Below are 26,409 nucleotides of genomic sequence, written 5' to 3'. Positions count from 1 at the left end.
ATGAGCAATCTCATTTCTAGCCTTTCTGATTCATATGAGAGATGGGGACATTCAAAGTGAACTCCAGGACTGCCATGGACCAGGCACACATACTCAGGGAGAGAAAGAGCCATCGAAGGGTCAAGGCTGAAAGAATATTTACACAAGAACTCCAGCAGGGAATTAAAATGTACCGTATGTTTTTGCCTTTCAAAGCATGATTCCCTTTCCTGTTTTTGTTATTCTGAAATTAAAAACATTTGGCCGGTGTGCCAGGCAGCAAAAGCAGCAGACAGCCTAGGTCACCAACACCCCTCATGCCATGCCAGAGAAGGCAATCAAAACATCTCTGACTTCAGATCATGGCTAGGCTTTGGGCTTGACAACAAATTAATGTATCACCATTACATATGATGGCTTACTGGGATCCTAGCAAAGTTATAAAAAAAAAAAAAAAAACCCACGGGAACCAGAAACGATTACTTTAAAATTAAAATATGTGTGCTAGTGGTTTTGCCTGCTGCCTCTGGTGAGTGCTTTTACATGACGTTGCCAAGGGAACTGTTGGCTTTGCTCACTGTGGTATCACATGGAAGGTGCCATGAATGAATGAATAATACCAAAACCAAGGGCATCCCTCTCCCAAAATACTGAAAACATAAAACCCACTTCAGCTTACTCAGTGCAGGAACTAAAAGAGAGATTGGCCAAAAAAAAAAAAAAAAAAAAAAAAATTTGAGCCCATAGAAGAGATACTAAAGAGATAATTATCTTCTTAAAAAATAGGGAGGAGGATTTTTCTTTAACTTTCAATATAATTCAGTCAAATAGTTATTGCCTAAGCATATTTGAGATAAGATTTACTTTACCAAGTTTCAACATTCAACTTTTGAGGAAACCAGCTGCTGTTTGCCCATCATGCCAATGGGCTAAGCCTTGTGCGTACATCTCTATTAAATAGAGGGCCTTGGGAACAAGCTGGAGTAGACTTGTCCAGCATCATTTCACTGACTTTGCACTTACTGTGATTCTTCTATCAGTGTTTCACACTTAGGAGTTGGAAGCAAGCAAAAAGACATGCCAATATTTCGTATTTAACTCAAAAAGAAAAGTCAATGATGTGAGCTGGGGTCAGCCTAATAGTCCGTACTTTCTCTAAGTACCTAACTCCAAAATAAAAGCTGATATTCGGTACTGTGACACTGAGGTCCTTGTGGGATGCTCAATATGAAGGCTTAATTGTGTTCATTACTTTACACTTACTATTAGTGGAAAGCATACTAATGTATTTCAGGAATTTCACAAATGAGGGAGCTGGGGTTCAGAGAGGTTAGGGGAATTGCCAAAGGTCACAGTGGGATTACCTGGACTCAGACCTGGGTCTGTCTTAATCCAAGGCCATGTTTGAACAACCGCACCTATTTTATAGGAGCATGCTATTTTGCAAAGTGAAAAATAATTGACAGAGCTTAGAGAGTCCAAAGAGGCAGGAACTTTAAAAATAACACTTATAAAGTACAGCTTAAATTGTTGTCATTTGTCTAAACAAAACAAAAGACATGCTCCACCAACTTACAATAATTTTCAGGCTTCCCTTAACATCAAAAGATCTGATCACCCAGTTGACAGACTTTTTGCACTTCAAGATCAGGATGAGATTTTTGACCACTTCAAGATCCTCTTGAGAAGGTCTTATATCAATTGTTATATCCACCTGGAAAGCACTGTGAATGGAAAACAAAGGCAAAGTTAAGACCTACATGCCAGAAAGTTGCAACTATCTCCCCTCTTCCAAGTCTTCATGTTTCTAGTGTCTGGCCAGTTGATTAAAAAGCTGGAGTTGATCCCAGGCCAATGACATGTGCAAAACAGATTGTTACTGCACACATAACAAAATTGTTTTACATAACAATAGAAACATATGCTTGCTGATAATTAGTCACTAAAGTTTTTCTCTTCTTTGATGGAAAAGAGGTGGTTACTTAATGCAGCCACTGTTTGAAGTGGACTTGAACGAACCAGAAGAGTTTACTTTTGAAGCAGTATTGTTGCTTTTTCAACCTTTAACACCTTCGATGTATAGGATTCCCATTTGGCTAATATGCTCATATTCCTTCAAAACTGAAGTAGGTGGCAGTTTGGTGAGTTGGGGGCGGGGTGTGGGGAGAAGGGAAGCATGGTGGTAAAAAAAAAAAATTAGGAAACTTCAGAGTAAAATAAGAGACAAAAGGCTAAAGAATTTCTTGATTTATATAAGGTTTGCTTAAGTCATTAACAATTGCTACAGAATCGTATCTGCATTTACTTTCCCAAACTTCTGGATATAAGGTTATTAAAATAAAGAAAACAGATGGTCAACCAAGTGATTACTGGAAAATTGATGAACACAACCCAAACTTCTAAGAATTCGTAAAAAAGAGAATTTTTTACTAAACAATAACATCCCTGTCATTCTGAATTTAAGGGAACAGTCTTTCTTTCCATCTCAGCTTTACACACTTGTAAAGCATAAAATGCATGGTATACTCCAATGAAGCCTCAGGCCTGACATCGAAGCACATTCACCAGACTGCTCCTATTCCCATTCCCTTTTCACTTTCTACAAAATTCTTCAAGTGGACAGAGTGGAATCTTATCAAAACTGATCTGTAGCTTACACACTTTTAAAGTCAAACCCTGATTAGAATTTTAACCTCGAAATCCCTCTACAACATAAATTTAAATTTTTAAGTCACTAGTCCAGATGCAAAGGAAGGAGGGTGAAATGCAGGCTAATGTGGGAAAAGAACCTACTTTTTCTCCTTTTTCTTTTTTTAAATTCCCTAATTATTCTTGATAGGGAGGGTCGAATTTCCAATCCAGGGGTAGGAAGCTGAGAGGGAGAACAAGCGCACAAGGGAGAGGCAAGTTCTATTGAATGGCTTTTTGGTATGTCACCATGAAGGGCCACTCCAGCATACACACACACACACACATACACACACCAAGCACACAAGGGAGAGGCAAGCGCTATCGAATGGCTCTTTGGTATGTCACCATGGAGGGCCACTCCAGCATACACACACACACACACACACACACACACCAAGCACACAAGGGAGAGGCAAGTTCTATCGAATGGCTCTTTGGTATGGCACCATGAAGAGCCACTCCACCACACACGTGCATGCGCATACACACACACACACACACACACACACACACACACACACACAGATTTAAAGCAAACAGCTCTGAGTGCCTAAGTGCTCTAAGGACACCATAAACAGAGCATTATTAAAAACAGAAGGTTACTAAGATGATAATTATATTAATAGGGCATATTTTGTAATTTTCCTGTCAGGGATAACCTTAGTCAGAGGTGATAAAGATGGAGCAAGAGTGACTGTGTCCTGTAATTAACACCCAGAAGTTCGGAACAGGCTTCAGGAATTCATCTGAAATATCTGGGATCTAGGGACAGATGCAGAATATAAAATATACCACTGGTGCCTTTACTGTCTTCTTCAAAGCTTCTGTGAAACACATCTGATGAAACACACCTGAAGCATCAATGGCTACCTTCCCTCCTGCGTGAAGCATCAATGGCTCCCTTCCCTCCTGCGTAGGGGAGGGTGTAGGACGGGCTACACCTCTCCCTGCCTCAAGTCAAGGAAGATCTTTACTTTCATCTCTTGTCACACTCACACACTTAGACTCACTTACCTGTAGGGGTTAGAGTTGGGGGTGATTAGCTCGATGATGTGTACTTCCTCATTCTGGGGCTGGCTGGACATCACACACCCTTCTGCTGCTTTGGGTTGAAGGTACTCAGCAAGGTAATTCAGTGAGAGAAAATTCTTCCCTATGTTGCACTTTGGAGGGAACACTTGATCTGAAAGAGGCACAGGACAATCTGTCAAACCACTGAGGTACTCGGTAACCAGATTCAAAGGAAGGAGGGTGACAGTGAAACTGAGGAAATGGCAGACACAGGGAACCACGAGCTCAAAGGATGGTTCTTCGTCTGTGAACTCCGCAACCACTGCCCTGAAATGCATCCTGTTATGGTCACCAGTGACCGCCTATTGACTAGCCCCCAACTAGGGGCCTCTTTTGGCTAAATCTTCTCCTTGCTTGTTCTCTGTGATACTTCCTGTCCTCGTCTGTTTCCTCTGACCTATCTTTCACATCTCTTCCACTGGCTCCTCCTCTGCTCAGAATCTGTATAGACCCCAACCCAGAGAATCTGATTCAGAACACCCAGGCGGGGCCTAGGGAGCTTTCTTTTTTGAAAAGCTCGTAGTTGATTCCAATATAAACCAAGGCTAAGAACTTCTCAGCTCCTTCCTCAATCCTCTTTCTATCTCATTCTTTTTCTAGGTGATCTCAATCACTCCCATGGTTTCAACCTGTACCTAGATCATGACTCCTTTTCTGAGCAGTTGACTCATACTGTCATCTGTCTACCAAGCATCTCCTATCTAAAAATCCAATACTTAGGTATTTCATGGTCAGCGTATTTAACATTCAATCCATTCTATCCCCAAATGCACTCCTCCTTGGATATTTGTTATTTCAACTATCAGGAGAAGCAACCACCTAATTAATCCTCCGACACCCCATGTAGAATTAATCTTTCCCTCATATGTATTCCTCACAGCACTTTATACTCTGAAGATGAAAGGTAGGAATTTGGGGGAAATAAAGAAGGCAGACTTTCACTCTTTCTCACAATCTGAACACAGACAACTCAAGTTTATATGGCACTTTACAGTTTACAAAGTGCTTTCGCAAACATTATCTCACTGTGCTGAGAGTTGCTCACCGCCTCCACCCGGGAAAGTGATGCAAGTACCAGAATCTGAAGACACTCCCCCAACGGCACATGCCATTTACACAGCACGGCGGCTGATGGGATTTCCATCCACGGGCTTAAATGTTTCAACAGAACTTGAAAGAAACTGCTGGCAGTGTGACAGCTGGGACCAGTGTCAAGGAAGTTCTAGGTGTAGCATGCTTTTTTCAGAAGGGATAATTAATCAGAGGCCTGGCACTACTATAAAACAGACTTCTGCCTTTTCCATTTTGAGGACAGGATGCCAGGGTTCAAATCCACATGGAAGTCTCACTTTGGAGTAAGGAATCCAACCAGGGGGTCCCAAGACTGGGTTGATACTGTCCCTCCCCCTCCCCACTTGTGCAACCTCCCTTGTGCTGAGGTCCGCAGCACACACTGGGGCATCATGGCTCTGGCCACCACAGCACCCCCAGCACCACCCCAGAACAAAGGGGACCAAAGCCTCTGCTTGTGGGCTCGTTGCGAGAGAGCATTGGGTTTGCACTCTGCAGTCTCCTCTAATTCCCCTCCCCCTCAGAGAGAAAAGCTCAAGGCTCCACTGACTCAGGCTGCTAGAGCAGCCTCCCTCCACATCTGCTGAGGGTTTTGCCAGATGAGCAAATGAGGTATGCACACCGTGCAGCTGCAGCCCTGCGGATGCCTCCCCCACATCACAGGATGGAAAATGATATTGGAACGGCAAGGTTGAAATTTAATTAAGAAAGAGCGTCTATGGGCCAGGGACAGGCCAGTCTGGAACTCAAGAGACTAGGGCCCTCCTGGGATTGTGGCCGGCATATCCAGTTCATAGGTGTGCCTGGCTTGTATCTGGCACATAGTGGGCATATGGTATAGGTTTCCTGAATTAACAAACAATGATGTGAGATTTGAGACAAATAACAAAATATTCACTCATGTGAAGCCACTAGGAAAGGTCTAATTGTTCAAGAGTTGATGTTATTAAGGGCTCTAGTCCCAGAAGCCATTGTCACTAAGTTGAATAAGCTGACCACTTTTGTTGTGTGTGGTTTCTCCCCCGCTCCCCAATGACTTTCCGAATGCCTGGCATCAAAACTTATACCGAGTGCCAAGTAGAAAGGAAACCACAAAGGGGAATTCCCGGGTAGAAACCTGGCAAGTTTGGGGGCAGGGGGAGTCACATGCTTATTTGTATTTTAGGGAAAGATTGACAAATGACTTTGAGACACAGAAGGATATACTCTGAGAGCAGGAATGAACCTGGGGGGTAATGAAAACACCTCATTTTCCTGCTGTGGAAACTGAGGCTCTGGTGGTAAGTCAATGTTGCTTGAAGCCTCGCAGCAAGATCAGCTGGGATAAGAGCAAAACTCTTAAATTCTTTCATTCTGGGTATATAGATGAGAGCAGTTCCCAAACGTCAGCAAGCATCAGATCTCCTAAAGGGCTGATTGAAACACTGACTGCTGGGTCCCACCCCCAGAGTTCCTGATTCAGTTGGTCTGGGTTGGGCCTGAGAACTGGCATTTCCATCAAGTCCCCAAGTGATGCGGATGCTGCTGGGGCAAAAACCACACTCTGAGAACTGCTCGGGTTAGAGCAACCAGGCCTCACGGCCTGCGATCGCTGGGTACAAGAAAGGTAGAGCCAGGTCGGATTCTGGGAAGTGGGGGATGAAGCTTGCTCAGTGCAGTCTGAGCCGTGGTGATAAACATATCACTTTATGGTCCACTGACCTCACCAAGGAACCTCCTTTCCCTACTGCTCCTCTCTCCACGGCATGGCCCGGTGACTCATACTCAACTGGTGGCTGGAGTCAAGTTTCAGGGGTTCCGAAGGTGTTACCAAGGAGTTAACAGTTTTTACTGCACCAGACACAAGGTCCTTTAAGTTGGCTTCCCCTACCCAGTGTGCACAGGCTGAACCAGTTAAGTGACAACCCATGGCTCTCAGGGTAAGTGACTACTGTGCTTAGAAAGAAGCTCATGCACTGCCGAGAGAACACAGTCCAACATTCTAAATGTTATTATAACAAATTTTCTTATTCTAACAAATTCCAAGGGGTAATCAACATTCTCTCATGCTACTAGAATTCTGCTTCAGAAACGCGGCCCGCTGGCCAGGGCTTAGAGTCTTTATTAAAAGAAATTTTTCATTTTGTCTCAATGGGATTTGACCTCTGTTATTAGCTACCTATCATGAGAGTTCAGAAACAAACTTAGACTTTTTGAGCCCAGCCCTCATCTAAGTCCCCTTCTCTCTGCCTCAACTAAACAAGGATGTTCATCCAGGTGGACCACTTCCCTTTTTGAGTTATGCTTATTTGGCTAGGACTTAAAGTACAGCTCAGGCAACAAGCGTTAAACTCAAGAGTCAGGAAGCCTGGGTTTGTGTTCTGGCTTTGTCACTTGTTAGTAACTTGGATGTGAGCAGGTTCACTTAGCCCTCCACTAAGCCCTCTGTAAAATGGTGGAAATGACGTCTTCCTCCTGGGATTACTGTGGGGTTAAGTGGGATGCACGTGAAGGCCCCTGAAATGGCTTCTGCACGTAGCATCCTCTCCGACGTCCACGTCCACCTTTCCTGCCTCTGTCTCTCACACACTTTAAAGCAGCCCAGATCCAAATAAGAGTTGGGATCAAGTGTTCACTAACCCACCCTTCCCTGTCTTGTCTATGAGGAGGTGACAGCTGCTGTAGAATTTAACAGAAAGCAGCTGGATGCTGAAGACCTTAAACGCAGTGTTCACACAATCAGCCAGCTATAACAAGGACCCATTCAAAAGAGTTATTTCCTAGTAACTTATGGGGGTTCCAAATATACTCAACTGAAAATAATGATTTTTAAAAAAAGGTCTGGCCAGGTGCGGCGGCTCATGCCTGTAATCCCAGCACTTTGAGAGAACAAGGGAGGAGGATCTCTTAACCAGCAGTTCAAAACCAGCCTGGGCAACACAGCAAGACCTGTGTCTACAAAAAATGGTAAAAATTAGCCAGGTGTGATGGCATATGCCTGTAGTCCCAGCTTCTTGGGAGACTGAAGCAGGAGCATCACTTGAGCCCTGCAGGTTGAGGCTGCAGTGAGCACTGATCGCACCACTGCACTCCAGCCTGGGCAACAGAGCAAGACCCTGTTGAAGGAAGGAAGGAAGGGAGAGAGGGAGAGAGGGAGAGAGGGAGAGAGAGAGAGAGAGAGGGAGGGAGGGAGGGAGGAAAAGAATGAAAGAATGAAAGAATGAGAAAGAAAGAGAAGGTTTTTTGTTTTTGTTTTTGTTTTAAAAAAGGCTTTCAAAACTGGGTTTCTGGATATTTCTATCCCTCTGCAATGCAAGGAAATTTAAATAGGCAATCTCTTATCAAGACCCTACACTTCTTTTCTCCAATAATTTGTCCCTGTAATAGTCATTTGTACTAAAAATATATTTAAATACTTTTCCTTTGCTATTGTCCAAAATGTAACCTATGTCTCAGCACCACAAACTGACACAGGCTTCAAATGTTTGCAGAACACAGGTAAGAGGAAGCCACCTGCTGACCCATTCATTCTGCCAGCTCTTCCACTCCATCAGTCATCACCTCCTTCCCACACCCTCAGCTTCTCACCTCCACTTACTTTTTTTGACTTCTGTGCATGGGTGTCTTCTAAATCCCACACAACAACCTTCTCCTCTCTCCCCCTGCTCCTCCCTATGTTTCACTTGGCCATAACCAGGCCTGCTTCTCCAGGAGGAAAAAAGAAGGGAGGGAATATGGGGGGCGGTGGAGAGGCCTGGGGCCAAATGACCCCTCAGGTCCCTTCCAGCTCCAACATTCTGTAATTCTGTGATTCCTTGCCCTAACCACCTGGTTTCAGAAAAGAAAACAATTGCCTGTCATAAATCAGTCATTAACTGAAGCCACATAAAATTTACCTTCCCCCACTTTAATATAAATGTTTCTTGCTATCTTGAGTTCGGTGAATGAAGTAACTGCTCCATACTCTTTTCGGGCCCAATTTAACAGATGTTCATTTCCATGGGGGAAGTTCCTTTCTTCTGTTTCTGCTGTCAAGGAGAAGTTTGCTGATGAAAACTGGACCACAGAACCCTTAGACACCTAGAGGAAAGAGAATTGCGTATTTAACATGGTGCAGTAACCGGAGCTGAATCATAATTAGAGAAAGTACTTCTCAAATCGAAGTGCTTGTAAATCGAACCTCTTCCCTTTGTTATACAAGCAGATCAGCGTTTTTAAGCAGCAGATTCAAGGAATAATCCCAAGCCTAGTCCTCCCAGACAAAGGCAAAACTACCAATGCAGGATGTCCCTCTGAACTCTGAAAGAACCTTGTGATGACGGACTGCATTGCACATTGAGTAATCATAAGAATTATCACTGCTATTTCCAAGAAATCTAAATTGAAGACCAATCTTACAATGAATGTATTTCAAGTCAAGTGGGAAGCCTTGATGAATGTTCTCATGGGCTTATAAAAAGCTTCAGGATCAAGACAAGTGATCCCAAAGTCCTGCTGGCAACTGATCACGACTTTCAGGTCTTCCATAGTTGCAGCATCTGCCAACAGAGTCATCACAATAGGGACACAGCGAGAGTCCTCTTGGTTTATGTTCACCTCAGCACTGAGATAAAAATGGCCAAAGGTTACCAGCCTTTCTATCACATTGCTCTATTTCATAAGAGTGAGATGAATGTTTGTAACAGTTTATTGTGTAAGACCCCCAAATTCCCATAGATAATGAAGTCAAGAGGCTGTTAAACTGATCTAATAAAACTTTCAGGATGACGTATGCAAGTACCTCATTCTTGCTGAACGTATTTAGACCACTGCTGACCTAACATATCATGGTATATGTGTAATTAACACATCCAAAGGAGGAAAATCATCATCTTGTTGCTGTGCTATAATCAAATTTAGTTGCTGGTGAAAATATGCATGCCATTTTTGTTGGCTAGCATTTATAAAATAACTGATTTTTTCAATGTCAGAGTGAAACCTCAAAATGTGGGCAAGAAGGCTCACAAATTCTCAGGTCATAGAACTATAAATGTCTTGTACTAAATTTCACATGAACCATTTATTCATAACGAAAAGCATGCAGTTTCTGAAGTAAGACTAAGAAGCAAGTCCAGGGCAGGGATTTTATTAGTGGTTCTATCACAGCAGCATTTTTAACACACACAAAATTATATTTTCCCAGCTACTGTGCTAGGCATTAATATTTTCTATACAATTATATAAACGTATCTTCTAAAAACGCTGGCAAAAAAAAGTACTTCACTTAATTGATTCCATGACCTACTAATGTTGCAAGCTGAAAACTAGAATCACCTGAAAAGTTTCTAGATATCCTGATGCCCAGGCCACACAGATGGTACAGAGCTACATGTTCCACTCTGGTTTTGTTTATAACTGGCATCAGGACATTCAGAAATGATCGTGACTACACTTGACAGCACTGATAGGTAGTAAGTGTGCAGTCAGTGGTAGCTGTGTAGAACTACACAGGGCTCTGTGGAAGCCCTGAATTAATCACTAATAAACTCGGTGTAAACCAAAGCTACTCACAACAGCTACCACTGACTGCACACTTACTACGTATCAGTGCTGTCAAGTGTAGTCACGATCATTTCTGAATGTCCTGATGCCAGTTATAAACAAAACCAGAGTGGAACATGTAGCTGTAACCTTGTTTTGACGTCGCCTGAATAAGAAAAAAATCCTAGGTCATTTTCCTGCCAAAAAATAACCATGCCCACCTAAGTGTAACTTCTCTGAGGCTTAGCTACTCATCAACACTGAACTTCCAACAATGTTTATCTAATTTTTTGACTTTTGCACTGTAGTAAAATCTTCTTTTCACTTGTACTAAAAAGGCATTTTTATCAAGGCTGTCACCAAAACCCACAACAGTCCAGAGGCCTTTGTCCCACTGCCAGCACAGTTCTGAATGTTTAGACGAGAAACCCTGGATGTTCTGCTTCTTGTTTCTCATTCATGTTGTGGCCATAAACTACAGCAACCCTATATACATTATACACAGAGTACATTTTTCAGAGCAGAAAGCGGGATGTCACACTGGTGCATTCCAGAGGCAAGAAAGCAAACAGCACGAATACAGAAGATATCAACGGCAACTCCGAATTGTGTCCTGAAGTAATTAAAGAGCGATGCCGTGATGAAGCTGGTGATGGGGCTGATTCGTGGAGGAGGAACAACTCCCTCTGCTCCCTCCAGGCACCGTTGTCCTCACGGGCCAGCAGCAATAAGCTTCATACACTCAGGGCTGAGGAATTTGGAACTGGAGTTAACTGCCACTCCTCAGGCACATTCCAATAAGAAGAAAGCAAAGCTGCAGTGAGGTGTCCCTGACTGCAGGTCAGTGGAAATTTTCAGCTTCAGCAAGGAGTGAGCTAGCACTCTCCTCCTGACTGCCAGCTCTCCTGACCCTGACAAGGCTACAGCTGAGTTTTAGAAGGTGTTGTTTTAGAAGGTATTGTTCAGATGTTATTTCCATCTGATTTGCGGAACTGTGAGGCAGGCTACGGTGACCTCTACAGCAGAAAAGCGGAAACCTCAGAGAGTCTGATGGCCTACCCAAGGCCAGAGAGTCATGCACCAGGCCCAGACCAGAACTTAAGACTTCTGACTCCTGGTCACAGCTGGCCTCTGCTTGCACCCTTCCAGAAAGAAGACCTCACTAGCTCCCAAGACAGCAGATTTCTGTTCTGTTAGATTCATTTTTTATACACTAGTCTGAGCCATGCCTACCAGAACAAAGAATTCCTTCGTTTCTTCCATGAGACAAGACTTCAGGTGTTTAAAGGTGTCATCTGACCTCAATCACATGTTTGCTTTTTCAGGGCAACACCCCTAGCTTCTTCAGTTCTGCCCCAGATACCCTGGTTGTCAGAGCATCAACAGGATAGTCTCTGAAAGACGGTGTCAGGACAAGATTCAAGGTCTCCAGGTATGGTCTGAGAAGCATACTGTGATGGTTCATTTTATGTGTCAACTTGACTGGGCCACAGGTGCCCAGATATTTGGCCAAACATTATTCTGGGTATTTTGGTGAGGAAGCATTTGGATGAGATTTAAATGTTAGTACATTGAGTAGGGCAGATTTCTCTCCCTGATATGTATGGGTTCATCCAATTAGTTGAAGGCCTGAATAGAACAAAAAGCTGACTCTCTCACAAGTAAGAATTCTACCTGATGGCTTTCAAACTGGAACATCAGCTCTTCCCGGTGCTACAGCAGCCTACAGGCCTTCAAACTGGAACTGGGGCACTGGCTCTGCAGATTTTGGACTTCTTAGCCTCTATAATTGCATGAGACAATTCCTATAATAAATCTCTTTCTCTATATATGTGAACACTGCATGAAGCATCCGCATTAGCTTTGGCATCAGCTGAACCCTGCTATGATCTCATATTTACTAATTGATATAGTTTGCATATTTGTCCCCACCTAAATCTCATGTTGAATGGTAACCCCCAACGTTTCACATGGGGCCTGGTGGGAGGTGTTTGGATCATGGGGGCAGATCCCCCCATGAATGGCTTAGGCCATCCCCTTGGTAATAAGTGAACTCTCGTCTTGAGTTCACGTGAGATCTGCTCATTTAAAAGTGTGTGGCACCTCCCCCGACACACGTTCTCTCTCTTGCTCCTGCTTTTGCCATGTATAAGTGCCTGCACCTGCTTCATCTTCCTCCATAAGTAAAAGCATCCTGAGGTCTCCCCAGAAGCAGATGTTGGTGCTATGCTTCCTGTACAGCTTGCAGAACCATGAGCCAATTAAACCTCTTTTCTTATAAATTGCCCAGTCTCAAGTATTTCTTTTTAGCAGTGCAAGAACAGCCTAATAAACTAATCTATGCTTTAAACATAGAGCCAACAAAGATTTATGGAGTGCCTGCCTACTCCATTGTTCTCCATGCTGGAGACACAGTGGAGAGACACAGTGGAGAATATGACAGAAAAAATTCCCTGCCCTTATGGAGATTAAAGTCTAATAAGACAGCCAGAGGAGCACAATAAGGTCACTGAGAAGTTAAAGACCTAAAGGAGACGAAAGAACAAACCACACAAACATCAGGGCAAGGAGCATTCACAGTTGAGACGCAGCAAGTGTAAGGTCTGACATGGTGAAGGAAGACCAAGGAGGTCAGTGTGGCTGGACACAGGGCTGAGAGGAGGTTGGTAGGACACAGGGCTGAGGCGAGGTTGGTAGGACACAGGTCCCAGAGGAGACCAGTAGGCCCAACAGGACCTTGTAGACCATTGTAAGGACTATTGAAACATCTACCAAATGTTTTCGCAGGATGGCTCTGGCTGCTATGTTGAGTCTAAGGGGAGACAAAAAGCAGGAGATCATTAGTAGAATTCCGGAATAATTCAGGTGAGAAACAGTGGTCACTCACACCAGGAAGGATGGTAGAGATGATGGTACCTAACCCCCCAAGGTCTTTTCACCAGTTCGAGGCTTTTCTATCCTATCCTTATACCCATAATTCTCCCAAAATAAATGCAAAGTCTTATAGTTATTCTTCAGACCCATATTTCAAGTCTGAAGAGACCATGTAAAAATCCTTATTAGCTATAAATAATTAAATTTTATAGCACACCTTCTGCACTTTCATCTAAATCCCTGAGAGGTTGACCAAGACAAGGCTGAAGTCTGTGACTCATACGTACACGCCCACACTAACCTGAGCACATTAGCAGTCCTTGCTGGGGTTCCAGGTTGTTCAACCAACTACCAAGGGACCTCACAGAACCTTCCTCATCTGTGTAAGGGCATCATGCTACAACCCGCCAAGAACCCTGCTGCATTAGTCCATTCTCACACTGCTATAAAAAAATACCTGGGACTGGGTAATTTACAAAGAAAAGAGGTTTAATTGGCTCATGGTTCCACAGGCTGTACAGGAAGCATGGCTGGGAGGCCTCAGGAAACTTACAATCATGGTGGAAGGTGAAGAGGAAGCACGCATGACTTATATGGCAGGAGCAGGAGGAAGAGAGGGAATGGGTAGGTGCTACATACTTTTAAATAACCAGATCTCACGGTAAATCACTCACTATCACGAGAACAGCACAAAAGAGGAAATCTTCCCATCCCCATGATCTAATCACCTCCTACTACCAGGCCCCACTTCCAACACTGGGGATTACAATTTATTTTATTTTATTTATTATTTTTTGAGATGGAGTCTTGCTCTTGTCATCCAGGCTGAAGTGCAATGGCGCGATCTCGGCTCACTGCAACCTCCACCTCCCAGGTTCAAGAGACTATTCTGCCTTAGCCTCCCGAGTAGCTGGGATTACAGGCGTGTGCCACCACATCCGGCTAATTTTTGTATTATTAGTAAAGACGGGTTTCACCATGTTGGCAAGGCTGGTCTCAAACTCCTGACCTCAGGTGATCCACCCACCTCGGCCTCCCAAAGTGCTGGGATTACAGGTGTAAGCCACCACACCCAGCTGGGATTACAATTTTTTTTTTTTTAGATGGAGTCTCGCTCTGTCGCCCAGGCTGGAGTGCAATGGCATGATCTTGGCTCACTGCAACCTCCACCTCACGGGTTCAATTGATTCTCCTGCCTCAGCCTCCCAAGTAGCTGGGATTACAGGCGTCCACCATCAGGCCCGGCTAATTTTTGTATTTTTAGTAGAGACAGGGTTTCACCAGGTTGTCCAGGCTGGTCTTGAACTCCTGACCTCAGGTGATCCACCTGCCTCAGCCTTCCAAAGTGCTGGAATTATAGGCCTGAGCCACTGTGCCCGGTCACAGGATTACTATTTAACATGAGATTTGGGCAGGGACATAGACCCAAATCATATCATTTGCTGAAATGAAGACAAGATATTTCCAGGTCATTCCTCTAGTCTACCAGTCCATGCTCCAGACACTGCATTAATTTTCATGGCATAGCACCCTTATCAGAGTCTGGCTTGTAGAAGAACATAGGATATAAAGAGAATAGCAAAACACATAAGAAATGTAGGGAAAATAATTTTGTCTAATATGAGAAAGGGTTGCAATCATCACTGCAAGGAAGATAACTGCAAGAGTGTATAGGAGAAAAACAACCTATTTTTCTCTATGCTCACACCACTCTCAATAGTTTACTTCTGACATCGCATGTCTGGGTGTTTTTCCCGCACCAACTAATTCTCCAACTCAGAACACCAATTGATGCTGTGTATTTCGATGTAATTCTGATACCATCTACCTGGAGATAGGTCAGACCACACAGATTAAGGGCTCAGTCCCACAAGACTGCCCCTCTTCAGATGCTTCTGATAGTGGGGCTATAAATCATAGGTTCCCATGACCCTGAGGTTCAATTATTTTCTAGAATGGCTCACAGAACTCAAGGAAATACTTTAAAGTTTATTCATTTATGATAAAGGATACAACTCAAGAACAGCAGCCAGATGGAAGAGATGCACAGGGCAAGGTACGGGGAAGGGGTGAGGAGCTTCTGTGCCCTCTCGGAGAGCGCCACTCCCCCACGCCCCGGCACCTCCACATGCTCACCAACCAGCAGCTCTCCAAACCCTACCCCACAGATCAGGGATTTCTAGGGAGCCTTCATTCCACAGGCATGACTGATAAAACCATTGGTCATGTATGATTAAGTCAATCTCCAGCCCTTCTCCCCTCCTTCAGAGGGGTGGGCTGAAAGTTCCAACCTCTAATCACATGGTTGGTTCCCTTGGCAACCAGCCCCCATCCAGAGGCTATCCAGGAGCCCCAGCCACCAGTCATCTCACCAGCATACAAAAAGGTACTTAGCACTTCAGAGATGATGAGGGTTGGAGGAGCTGTGTGCCAGAGGAGGAGACTATTTATTCCATGCCCCATCTTCCACCTTATCCCTGGAGGCTTGCCACAACACTGTCCCATTTCGGGTCCTTATAATCTCAACCAAACTGTTGCAGTAACTTTCTACCCTCCCAGCCGCTATTCCTGTTCCTTCTACCCCTCCTCCACACTGTCACCTGGGTAATCCTTCTAAAAAGTAAACACATGATAAAGCGGAATGGCACCTAAGCATCTTAACATGGCGCATGACTGAAGTGCCTCTGCCCGCCCTCATCTCAGGCCACCCTCCCACATACCCAAGAACTACTCACAGTTGTAGAACACATCATGCTGCCACACACTCCTGGGTCTTTTTACACCCTGCACCCTGCCTGAACCCGTCTATCCTACCTTGCTCCCATGGCAAACCATTCTGTGTCCTCCCAGGAGTATCACCTGCTCTGTGAAGCCTCCCAGGCTCCCTACTCTCCTCACAATGAGCTGCACACAAGTGACTGTACAGACCTTTAGTCCATCCCTCTCTCACATGGACTGCGACTATTTATCAGCATACCTGCCACCCTCATTTGACAAAGAGCAACACCTCGAGGGCCAAGAAAAAACCTTGTTCATTCTGAATCCCTTGGGCCTGGCATAGTGCTGGGCATGAAGCAAGGACCCAATAATTGCTTGTTGAATGAAAGCTCAATGTTGTTACCTACAGGAAAAGACACACCATAATTGATTCATTCCCATTACCCAAACTCATCGCTTCCCTTACTGCCCAGGAAATGAGCTTTTGGCCAAGCTTTAAAGCTAATGATTTGATTTTTCACCTAATAACTCCACCTAAAAACCAATTATTAAAGCATATTTAGTAATTCCATGTCTTCCCCACAACCCAATGAACTTTCCTCCTGCTTGCTAATTAAAACCCAATCCTCTAACATTCCCTGACATGACAAATGTCTTCCTGTGGGAATGAACAGAGCACTGGGCTCCAAGGGTCCCAATTCCTAGTAAAGGTTTGTTGAAGGGGAACCATGAAGCACTTTACAGTCAAACAAATCCTGGGATGCTGAGATGCACCCTGGACTCTCCTGAATGCTCCTCCCTACTTGAACCATGCACAACATTTGTATTTGAAATTCAGGTTATGCTACCAGACTTTTTTAAAGAGCAGAACATTACTCTATCTGCCAATTGCTGGGAGTTTTATTATAAGAACTTACGGCTAGGCAACCACAGCCAAGTTTATTATTTTTTCTGGATCAGGTTCAACAACCTCATCCAAAACTACATGAAAAAAGCCAAAGAGGCAACCAGCCCTTTGTTTCCACACCTGTCTTTAAGCTTTAACTCTTAAAGTCCTCAGCGGATCCATGGAAGCCTCAAGGTTGATCTCCTAAGCCTGAGTGAAGTGCCCAAGTCCCAGCTAATGAGCACAGACACCATTTTCCTGGCACTGAGGTTCTTTGCTTTAGCACTTAGCACATCAGCTGACTCACCGCCTGGCAGGTTGCATTGTAGTCTCTCTCTGGGCCTCCCCAACGTTGGTTTAGTCTTCAGTGGTGAGGAGAGGAACTTGCTGTGGATAGTGCCACACTGCCCTATCCCCATCCTCCTGCCTCCTTGACCCCTACCCCAAAAAGAATGCTCCCAGATGAAGTCTTGAGGAAACTTCAGGCCACCCTAGATCAAAAGTGGATATTAAGTCTCATCTTAAGTTTCACCTCAACCTCCTTCAAGTCTATTCAAATGTTATCTTCTCAATGGGCCCATTTAAATTTACAACCCCACCACCCAGCCCCACTCTAGGAATTCTGATTTTCCCAGACTCACTTTACATTTTATTTCTACAGTACTTGTCACCTTCTAAAATGCCATATAATATGCTTATTGCCCAACTCCTTCCACTAGAAGGTTCCTTCAGAGGCTGGGATCTTAGTGTGCATTGTCCATGGGTATACCCCAAGTGTTGGGTACAAAAAAGATACTTGTTAAGTATTTGTTTGAGAAATAAAACAAATCTTGATGTCCAATTAACTGGCAGTGCCTGCCTAAGGTTCTGTGCCGAGAAGGATTCTGAGGTCATATTCAGGAGCAGTGGAGAAATGGGAACAAATGCCATGAGCAACCACGTGTCTGCCAGGGGGTTAGCGAAGGCACCATTGCTCTACAGCTGTTATCCAATGTAGTGTCCACTGGCCACATGGCACCATCAAGTACCTGAACCTGAAATGTTGCTGGTTAAATTGACCTGTGTTATATAAATGTAAAATGCACACCACTTAGCACAAGAAAAATCACTATCTCATTAATTTTTATTGACTGATTACAAGTTTAAGTGATATTATTTTGGATCTACTGGGTTAAACAAAGTGTCATTAATATTAATTTTACTTACTTTTTTTTTTTTTTGAGACGGAGTTTCGCTCATCACCCAGGCTGGAGTGTAGTGGCACGATCTCAGCTCACTGCAGTCTCTGCCTCCCAGGTTCAAGCGATTCTCCTGCCTCAGCCTCCCGAGTAGCTGGGATTACAGGCACCTGCCACCATGCCCGGCTAATTTTTTGTATTTTTAGTAGATATGGGGTTTCACCATGTTGGGCAGGCTGGTCTCGAACTCCTGACCTCAGGTGATCTGCCCACCCCGGCCTCCCAAAGTGCTGGGATTACAGGCACGAGGAGCCATGCCCAGCCACTCAGCCTTCTTTTACTTTTTAAATGCACCAATAGAAGACTTAAAATTACATATATTGTTGGCATTATATTTCTATTGGACAGTGCTTCTCTAGAGCCTCCTCCAATATGACCCTAAGAAAGGAACATGTTTATGAACTGATCATGTCCATCCATCTGCTTCTTGGTCTGGTCTCAACATAAATCAATGTCAAGAAAACATCTCAAGCCCAACGCTTCCCAAAGTCTGATCCTCAGACAGAAGTACGTTAAAATGCAGACTCCAGGGTGGTGGGAGGTAGAAATGTAGGAAACTACATTATAATCCTCCCTCTACCACTCATGATTCTGACGCATACTTGAGGAACATTGTTCTAGGCCATAGATATGAATATTATTTAAACTCCAATAATCTTTATAAAGCTCGAATGAGATTGTTTGAAGAACGAGCAAGAATCTCTCCTCTGCACTGATGATAAAAAGCCAAGAGGGAGAGTGTAAAGCCAAGTCATGGATGGAGTCATCTCCTTGCACATCTCAAAAGGAAGAAATGGGCCTTGTGAAATAAGAGAAACCATAGCTCCCCAATGATAATGAAAAAGCCTGTTGAGATCTCAGAGGAAATCTGTTCCAGGAATCTCAAACGCACGCGTACACACACACACACATCCCCTACAACTCAGCTGTGGTCCATTTGGAACTTGAGTTATCAGCTGGGTGAGTGCCTGCTATTCAGGTTACAGGCCCTTGGGGCTGCTCTAACTCGCACATCCAACTGCACACATGTCCGTGACTTTGGCATTGGTGGAAGTTCAACACTTACACAATGAAAATAGACTCCTCCCCCTCTTCTGTCCTGCCCTACTCCCAGCTTTCAGTATTCCTCTTCCCTTTTCCTGACTCCTGCACAAACAAATCTCTTTTTGGAGTTGCCTGCTTAGGAAAATAGAAAGAGCAAAACAAGGAAAACAAAGAAAGCAAAGAAAAACACACTGATATTTCAGAAACACCTGCCATGCCAAGAACTTGCTGGCTCAATTCCAGGGGGAAAAGACACACGGTAAAGGAGAATAGGTATTCCTCAAGAATCTCAGTTAAGGTTTAAGTGGGATCTACAGATTGGCCCTAGAACTCATCACAGCCCCCCACACAGAAAGGCATTACAAAGATTATGCTTTTATGTATTTTGGACACACAAAGTCCAGCAAAAACAAACATACTGGAACAGCACTGAAATATTTACCTTCCAAATGAAGACTGAACCCTGCATTCTAAAAGAAGAAAATCACACGTTCTCCCTACCCAATTCCTGGGAGGACCCCACTTGCCTATTTCCTCTGAAGCCATGTGATGTGAAATGCAATCCGAAACATGTTTTCTATTAACATATATCATGACTCAATGCCTTTTAAAAAAGCTTCATTTCAAAGAAATAATAACTTCCATGCCTGTGAACCTAGGTTCATAATTTGCAAAGCTACATATTCATGAGCCATGTGATGACGGTATCTGCCAATCATGCATTCATGAAACACAAATCCATGCAGCCATTTAAAAATTCTTGGGTGATTTTATTTAGTACCCCAAACCAGATTACTTTCTTCCAATAAAATGACTTAAAACATATTTGACTATTACTTTTTCTCAAAACATTCATGATGATCATCCTGTTCTTAATTTTTGCTGAAATATAAAAAAAACCTAAATGACTGAAACCGCCCCATGTTCTTAACACCCTGCATGTTTACACACGTCCAAGAGGAAAGCTCTGAGATGCTGCCCTCCAAACACAAACATGCACAAACTTGAACATGAGCCAGTACAAAAGCAATACTCTCATCTCCCATGGAAACGTTATCAGAACAACAGTACATGTGAGTGTGTATATACACAAAGAGAAGCAAAAGATGTCTTTCCATCTAAAAAACAAACTAAGTCCCCACAAGTTACCAAACTGATGAAGCACAAGCTGCTTTCTAATATAGTTTTCCAAAGTAGAGTCCCAGGCCACACAGGAATCCTGTCCAGCTTTACAAAAAATTCTTCAGACTCCTAACTTTACCCTTCCTCATCTGCCAATGTTAGCCTGATGGAAGAGCTTACCCCCAAATTCAAAGTGCATTTCAATCTAAATGATGTTTTTCACGAAAAAAAATAAAATGTTGGTATCATTACTATTACTTGCCATATTCCTTTATCTAATTTTGTCCTCCAAATGTGCTCCTGGAGAACCCCACAGGAGGGAAGACTCTCTTTTTTTTTCTTCTAAGTTACATCCAATCAGCCAAGTCAAGTTCAAGAGCAAAAACTGATTTTTACAAATGCCTGGCTCCAAACATGTTCCTAGAATTCTCTTTATAGAGTTTTTTTTTCCTCAAGGCTGATAATCTCAACTCCATTTTATAGAGAAGGAAATTGAAGCTCACAGAAGCTAAAGGATCTACCCAAGGCACACAGCTGGCAGACAACAGGGTGGACAATAGAACCAAAGACCTGGTTTCTCACTCTAGAGCTCTTTCTATTCCATCGCTGTGGAAGAGTCAGCTACCAGGCTCAGAAATCAGTAGTGTAGGGTAGACACGCACATCCCTCAGCCTCATGTTAATAAAACACTAGGAAATATGATATTAATCACAAAAGCTCAGGCTGCACACTTCCTAAGTGCATGTCACATGGATTCTGAATCCTCATATCTGATAGTGGAAAAAACTGGGGCTCTGAGCAATTAGATAAAGTGCCAGATTACACACCTTTAGCAAGAAATGAGTGCAGATTCAAACTGTCTGCTGGACTCCAAAAATGATGCTCTTTCCACTGTGGGAAGGTGGACACTCTGCCTGGAAAGGTCATCTCCCGTTGGTGAGGGAACTGACTGGCTCACAGATCAGCAAAGACCTGGGTGTCTTAGGGCAAGCTTTCTACCAAGTCTGGGTAGGCAAATACAGAGGAACATTCTCCAGGCTTAGAGGAGAGTGAAAAGGAAAAGCAGTGAGGCAAAGCAGGGGGCTCCCACCCTTCACTGCTGCTTGCAGAGATTCTCCTGGTGGGTTATTTCCCTCTCTGTCCCCTCTTCCCCAGCAATCTCAGGAGCTGTGCTGGTCAGAGTGGAGAGGAACGGAATGGAAGGGACAGACAGAAATAGAAATGAAACAGTTAAAGAAACGAAATAATTACTTGGCTAGAAGTCAAGTTAGAGTAAACAACAACAAATTGTTCAAGGATCTTAAAAATTTCTGTGATGGTCAGTTTTATATGTCAACGTATCTAGGCCATCTTCCCCAGCTATGCAATCAAACACTCATCTACACGTTGCTGTGAGGTATTTTGTAGACGTAATTAAACTCCATAATCAGGTGGCACTAAGGAAGGAAGATTGTATCAGATAATCTGGGTGGGCCTGATTCAATCCATTGAAAGCCATTAAGAGCACACCCAAGGCTTCCCTGAGGAAGAAAAAATTCCACCTGTGGACAGCGGCTTCCGCTCATGCCTGAGCTGCCCTTCCTGAAGGCCTCCCTACGGACTTTGATTGCCCTGCCTGTCCCCACAATGGCATAAGCCAATTCTTTGTAATAAATCTCTTCATATATATATCCCCGACTGGTTCTGTTTCTCTAGAAAAATGCTGACTGATAGCTCCTGGGAATGGCTGGTGCAAGCCCTAGGAGAAACAGAGCTGCATATTCTGGCCCAGGAACCACAGACCTAACAACAGTTTGGGAAAAAAAGTTCTAAAGGGTATTTCCTTGGAGGGCAAGAATGGAGGTGAGGCCTCTAGCCCAAAATAACTGTGGTTGGAGCCTCCTTTGAGCTTCCTAAAATTAGCTCTGAAGCAAAGGCAGAGCCCTCTTAAGCAGGCCACACCCATTTTGCAGTCTACATTGAAGTCTCTGAAGATGATCAAGGTGGTCTCCCAGGTCAAAGCAAAGAAGGTTGAACTGCACATATTTAGCATCAATTAACAAACGGTCCCCACAGGGTTCAGGATAGATGTATATATTAGGGCATCCTGGTGGAGCTGATCCAGAAACGCTCCAACTGGGACCCCAGAGGGAAAGCTCTTGGGAAAGGGGTCAAGAAACAGTTTTAAAATCTTTATTCAAGTGAAATACTGATATGATCTAGATCCCAGTACTGAAATAAGTCATGCATAAAACACTTTGCTGAAACAAGAAGTTTGCTCACCTGATGCGATGCCCTGATTTGGCTCTATGGGTTCAATTCTGAAGCCCTGTTCTTGGAACAGTCATGAGTGGCTCCAGACTGGAGGCCAGAGTTAGAGATAAAATCATAGTCATGCCCTCGAGTCAGCAGTGTGACTGTTCCCAATGAGGTCCCCATTTACCATTCTGGAAAGTATTATTATTATTATTATTATTATTATTGCTAACATTTACTGAGTACTTACTAAGCACTGTCCCTGGGTTAGAGCCCCCGTTTACTAGCTATGGGACCAGGTACATGTTAACCTCTTTGTCTCAGTTTCCTCATCTTAAAACAAAGACAACAAAAGCACCTACTTCACAGGCTTATTATGAAGACTAAGCTCATACATGTAAGTACTCAGAAGAGTACCTCACACATGGCACACACTAGAAGTGCTTGTTAAACATACACATATGTGTGTATGTATCCTCACATTGGGCCATGAGATTTGTCTGACAGATGCTGAGGTTGACAGGCCACGAGTCATTCCTCACTACGGCAGGACCATAGCCTTCTTATACAAACTGCAAGAAAAGGATATAAAAACCCTGTTTTAATGGATTGGGGCAGGCTTGGCTCCAAACAGCAGCTCTGAACATCACCCTGCCATCTGTATCACCCAGAACCAATAGAATCTCAAGAACAGGCTCTCCGTGATAAAGATGGAAAGGCCAGAGATCAAATGGACTGTGAGACTTTTGCTAGAGGTGGCAGACGGATGACCCCCTGATTTCCAGGTATACATTGTGTCATTCACCACCTCAGTGGGACAAGGCAGAGGCAAACCAATGGTGACTCCCTAGCACAGTGGCATTAAGGACCCACAGTTGCAACAAAGCCCCTGGGTCATCTAAGGATACAGTGTTAGGAACAAAAGGCAAAAGCAGATCTTGAGAAAAGCAAATTCTATCCTAGACACAGAAATTAGAAGGCTAAAGGGACTCCTTCCTCCCCTGCGAAATCAAAAGTAGCTTCCAAGCTAGAGTTAGATAATGTGGACTCGAGGTGCAAGAACCAATTTGCCTCAAATAAACCCAACAACCTGTGTCCAGGAAGGAGTTGGACCATCCCGGAGTTGCTTTCTGAGATGGAGAGTGTGGGTCACCTGTGGAGAACCCTTACCAAAGGCATCACTGTCTATAATTTATGAGCGGAACAAGGCACAGCCACAGACTTCAAGTCAGCCTCCCAGAGTCTCCTGGTAGACAGTTGGGGTTTCTTTCCCCTCCTATTACATGGAAATAAAATATTCTGCAACCTCCCTTAACAAAACAGTCACTTTTTCTACCAAACAGCTCTCTGGAGGCTGGCCACCACGTCGACAAAGGGCACCAGAGATGTGACATTTGATACAATTGCCCAACACTTGGGAAGGGCAGATGCATCTGATTACCAGATTAGCCTTAGACAATAAAGCCTTAAAAGACGTTATGGGACTCCACACGAAGAAACACCAACCTTGCCTCCTCAGTGAAAGTGAGTTTATTTGACCTCAATTTGTTGAATGAAAGCAAAGCCTTCACAGGGCTGCAACCCATGCCTGCACACAGACATGACACAAGTCCAGCCAGAGCCAGGAAAAGTCTACACTTGCGTGAACCCTCCTGGACAGTATGTCTTCCTCAGGAAAAATACACCCAGGCAAATCTCCCAGGGGCCACGGGCCATTCACTCACTCACAACATTCACCAGCCTTAACCTAGCAAGTTAGAATAAATCCCAGGGAGTCTTTCAAAAACCCCTTCTGGACCAGGTTTACCAGTTGAAACTGGGCTCTTTCCAATGTTCTAATTGCCATAGTGACATTTAGGAAGAGCTCAATGGCCACAATAGGGCCAAAAACTCCTATTCCTAGGAAACAGGAATGAGTTGTTTGAACTAGGGTAGTTGACTGACCCTAGTTCATGAGAGGATCAAGACCCATATAATTAAGGCCCTTAAGGACAAGCCACAAAACCAACAGATGAGCAGACTCCGGAATAAAAATGCATGGTACACAACCACTTGGAATATCCCACAGGACACAATGAGTCATTCCACAAGAGACATTTAAAAAAAGAAGAAGAACCACCAGCAATCTTGAAACATTTAGTTATTTAATCTCCCTTCAAGAGAGAATTTATCTGGGGAAAGATCTCACTGCAAAACACAAACTGGTATATCCGGGTCCCTGGAATACAGGGGTAATGCTTCTGGCCGAGCCAAGAGCTGTGTTTGTGTCTGCAACCTTGACCCATTTGCCACATGCTGTTCTCCAGAGCCAACCTCATGCAGGAAGCTGCCTTGATTGCATTTGGAAGAAGAGAATTCTCATTTTCTCCAATTTCTACTATTCTCATCTTCTCCAATTTTCACTATTATTTAGTGTAATAGTACTTAGCACACTAAACTGCAATTCTCAATTTTTCAATCAGCTCTCCCACACAATGGGAAGCTCCCTGACGACAGGCAATTCACCCCAGTTTTCCCTAGATCCTCCACAGCTAGCACAGTTCACAGTCAGGCACTAAAAACTGTGTGTTGGATGAATGAACAAGCACATACATAAACCATCATACCCGGTATGCTAATTCTGTGTTTTTTTCTAAACATGGGGGTGGGGGAACTGCCAAAGAAGGGAAAGAAGGAAATTAGCAAAGAAAAAAATTATTTCCAGATTTTTTAATGTAACCCAATAGAATACAGAATTTTTTTTAAAAAAAGTTCCCTTCTCCACAAGCAAACTTGAATGTCTGAGTTATTCTTAGGGCATTTTTGGACAGACACTACAACCCTCAGTTACACATCACTTGGCTTCATGAAAAGGTAACAGCTGGACATGCACGGTGGTATGGGCTGTGCGTGTCCCTTCCTAGTGCTGCACTGAGCACACATCTGGGGCTATTTAGCAACTGATTGGAAATTTAGCCTTCTGATTTCCAGTTAAATACTAGACACAGGAAAACAAATAGCACTTGTTTTTCACTGAGTCTTGTCAGTCATCCAAACTCCAGTGCAGACCAGAGAACTGCCTGTGGTTTGGTGGCAGAGGCCCAAAATATTTGGACCTTTTTTTTTTTTAATGCCTCTAGTTTAAGTAAAAGGAATAAACTACATGTTGGCAGCTCCAGCTTCTTCACCCATCCCTCCCCGCTTCTTGAAAATACAAAACTGGTTTTAAATTTATTAATTTACATTTTTCATTAGGATTAAGTTTTGATTTGTTTTTAATCCAAAGCTAATAGCATAGAGTTTAGTTTCTGTCATTTATTGCAACTGCCCTGCCTTGATATTTACTTGGATTTGCTGAAGAGGCAATGCTCAATTTGCCAGTTTCTGTTTCAAATTAAATTGGGATATAACATCTAGCAGTCATACTATCAAAGAATCACAGAGTTTAAAAGCTGGGAGGAACTTTAGAGATGAGCTAGTACGATCCCCTCATTTTAGAAATGAGGAAACGAGGCCTGAGTAGTTAAGTGATTTTTTTTCCCGATGATGTATATAACTAGTTAGTGGCAGAGCCAAGACTAGTACTCAGGCCTCCTAACACCCAGGCCAGGGTGTTAACTGGAAACAAAAACCTGAATTACCTCCGAGTAGAGCTGCCCAATAAAGTACAGGACACCCAGTTAAAGTTGAATTTCAGGTAAACAATGAATACTTTTTCAGTATATGTTATGTCCCATATACTACATGGGCATACTAACAAAATGATTTGTTATTTATCTGAAATTCAACTTTAATTGGGCATCCTCTATTTTTATATGCCAGCTCCGGCAATTGTACCTCAAAGACCAAAATCCCCTTCTATGACCCATCCCCCACTCAAACATACACACATTCACATACATTTGCTCTCTGATTTTAATGATAAATGGCTAGAAAAAAATAGATCACAGCACAGTAATATCGAGAGTGAATGAGGTTGGAAGAAGCTGCTTATTTCTTGAA

At 43.6% G+C, this 26,409-nt stretch overlaps 1 protein-coding gene across 7 annotated transcripts in view; it reads right to left on the bottom strand.

Moving 5' to 3' along the window:
- TGFBR3 (transforming growth factor beta receptor 3) overlaps positions 1–26,409 on the bottom strand; it is a 205,384-nt gene that overhangs the window by 46,073 nt on the left and 132,902 nt on the right. For all 7 annotated transcript variants that reach the window (XM_016922373.3, XM_513555.9, XM_009425129.5 and 4 more), the window contains exons 5-7: positions 8,688–8,871; positions 3,685–3,853; positions 1,556–1,703 (exon numbers count right to left, since the gene is read on the bottom strand). In XM_016922373.3, the coding sequence (XP_016777862.3) occupies positions 1,556–1,703; positions 3,685–3,853; positions 8,688–8,871 (501 nt within the window). The remainder of the gene's footprint in view (positions 1–1,555; positions 1,704–3,684; positions 3,854–8,687; positions 8,872–26,409) is intronic.

This window comes from Pan troglodytes, chromosome 1, assembly GCF_028858775.2.
Source record: "Pan troglodytes isolate AG18354 chromosome 1, NHGRI_mPanTro3-v2.0_pri, whole genome shotgun sequence".
In the NCBI taxonomy this organism is placed as follows: Eukaryota; Metazoa; Chordata; class Mammalia; order Primates; family Hominidae; genus Pan; species Pan troglodytes.
Note: the sequence above shows the minus strand (reverse complement) of the source record. Positions and strands in the feature narration are given on the sequence as shown.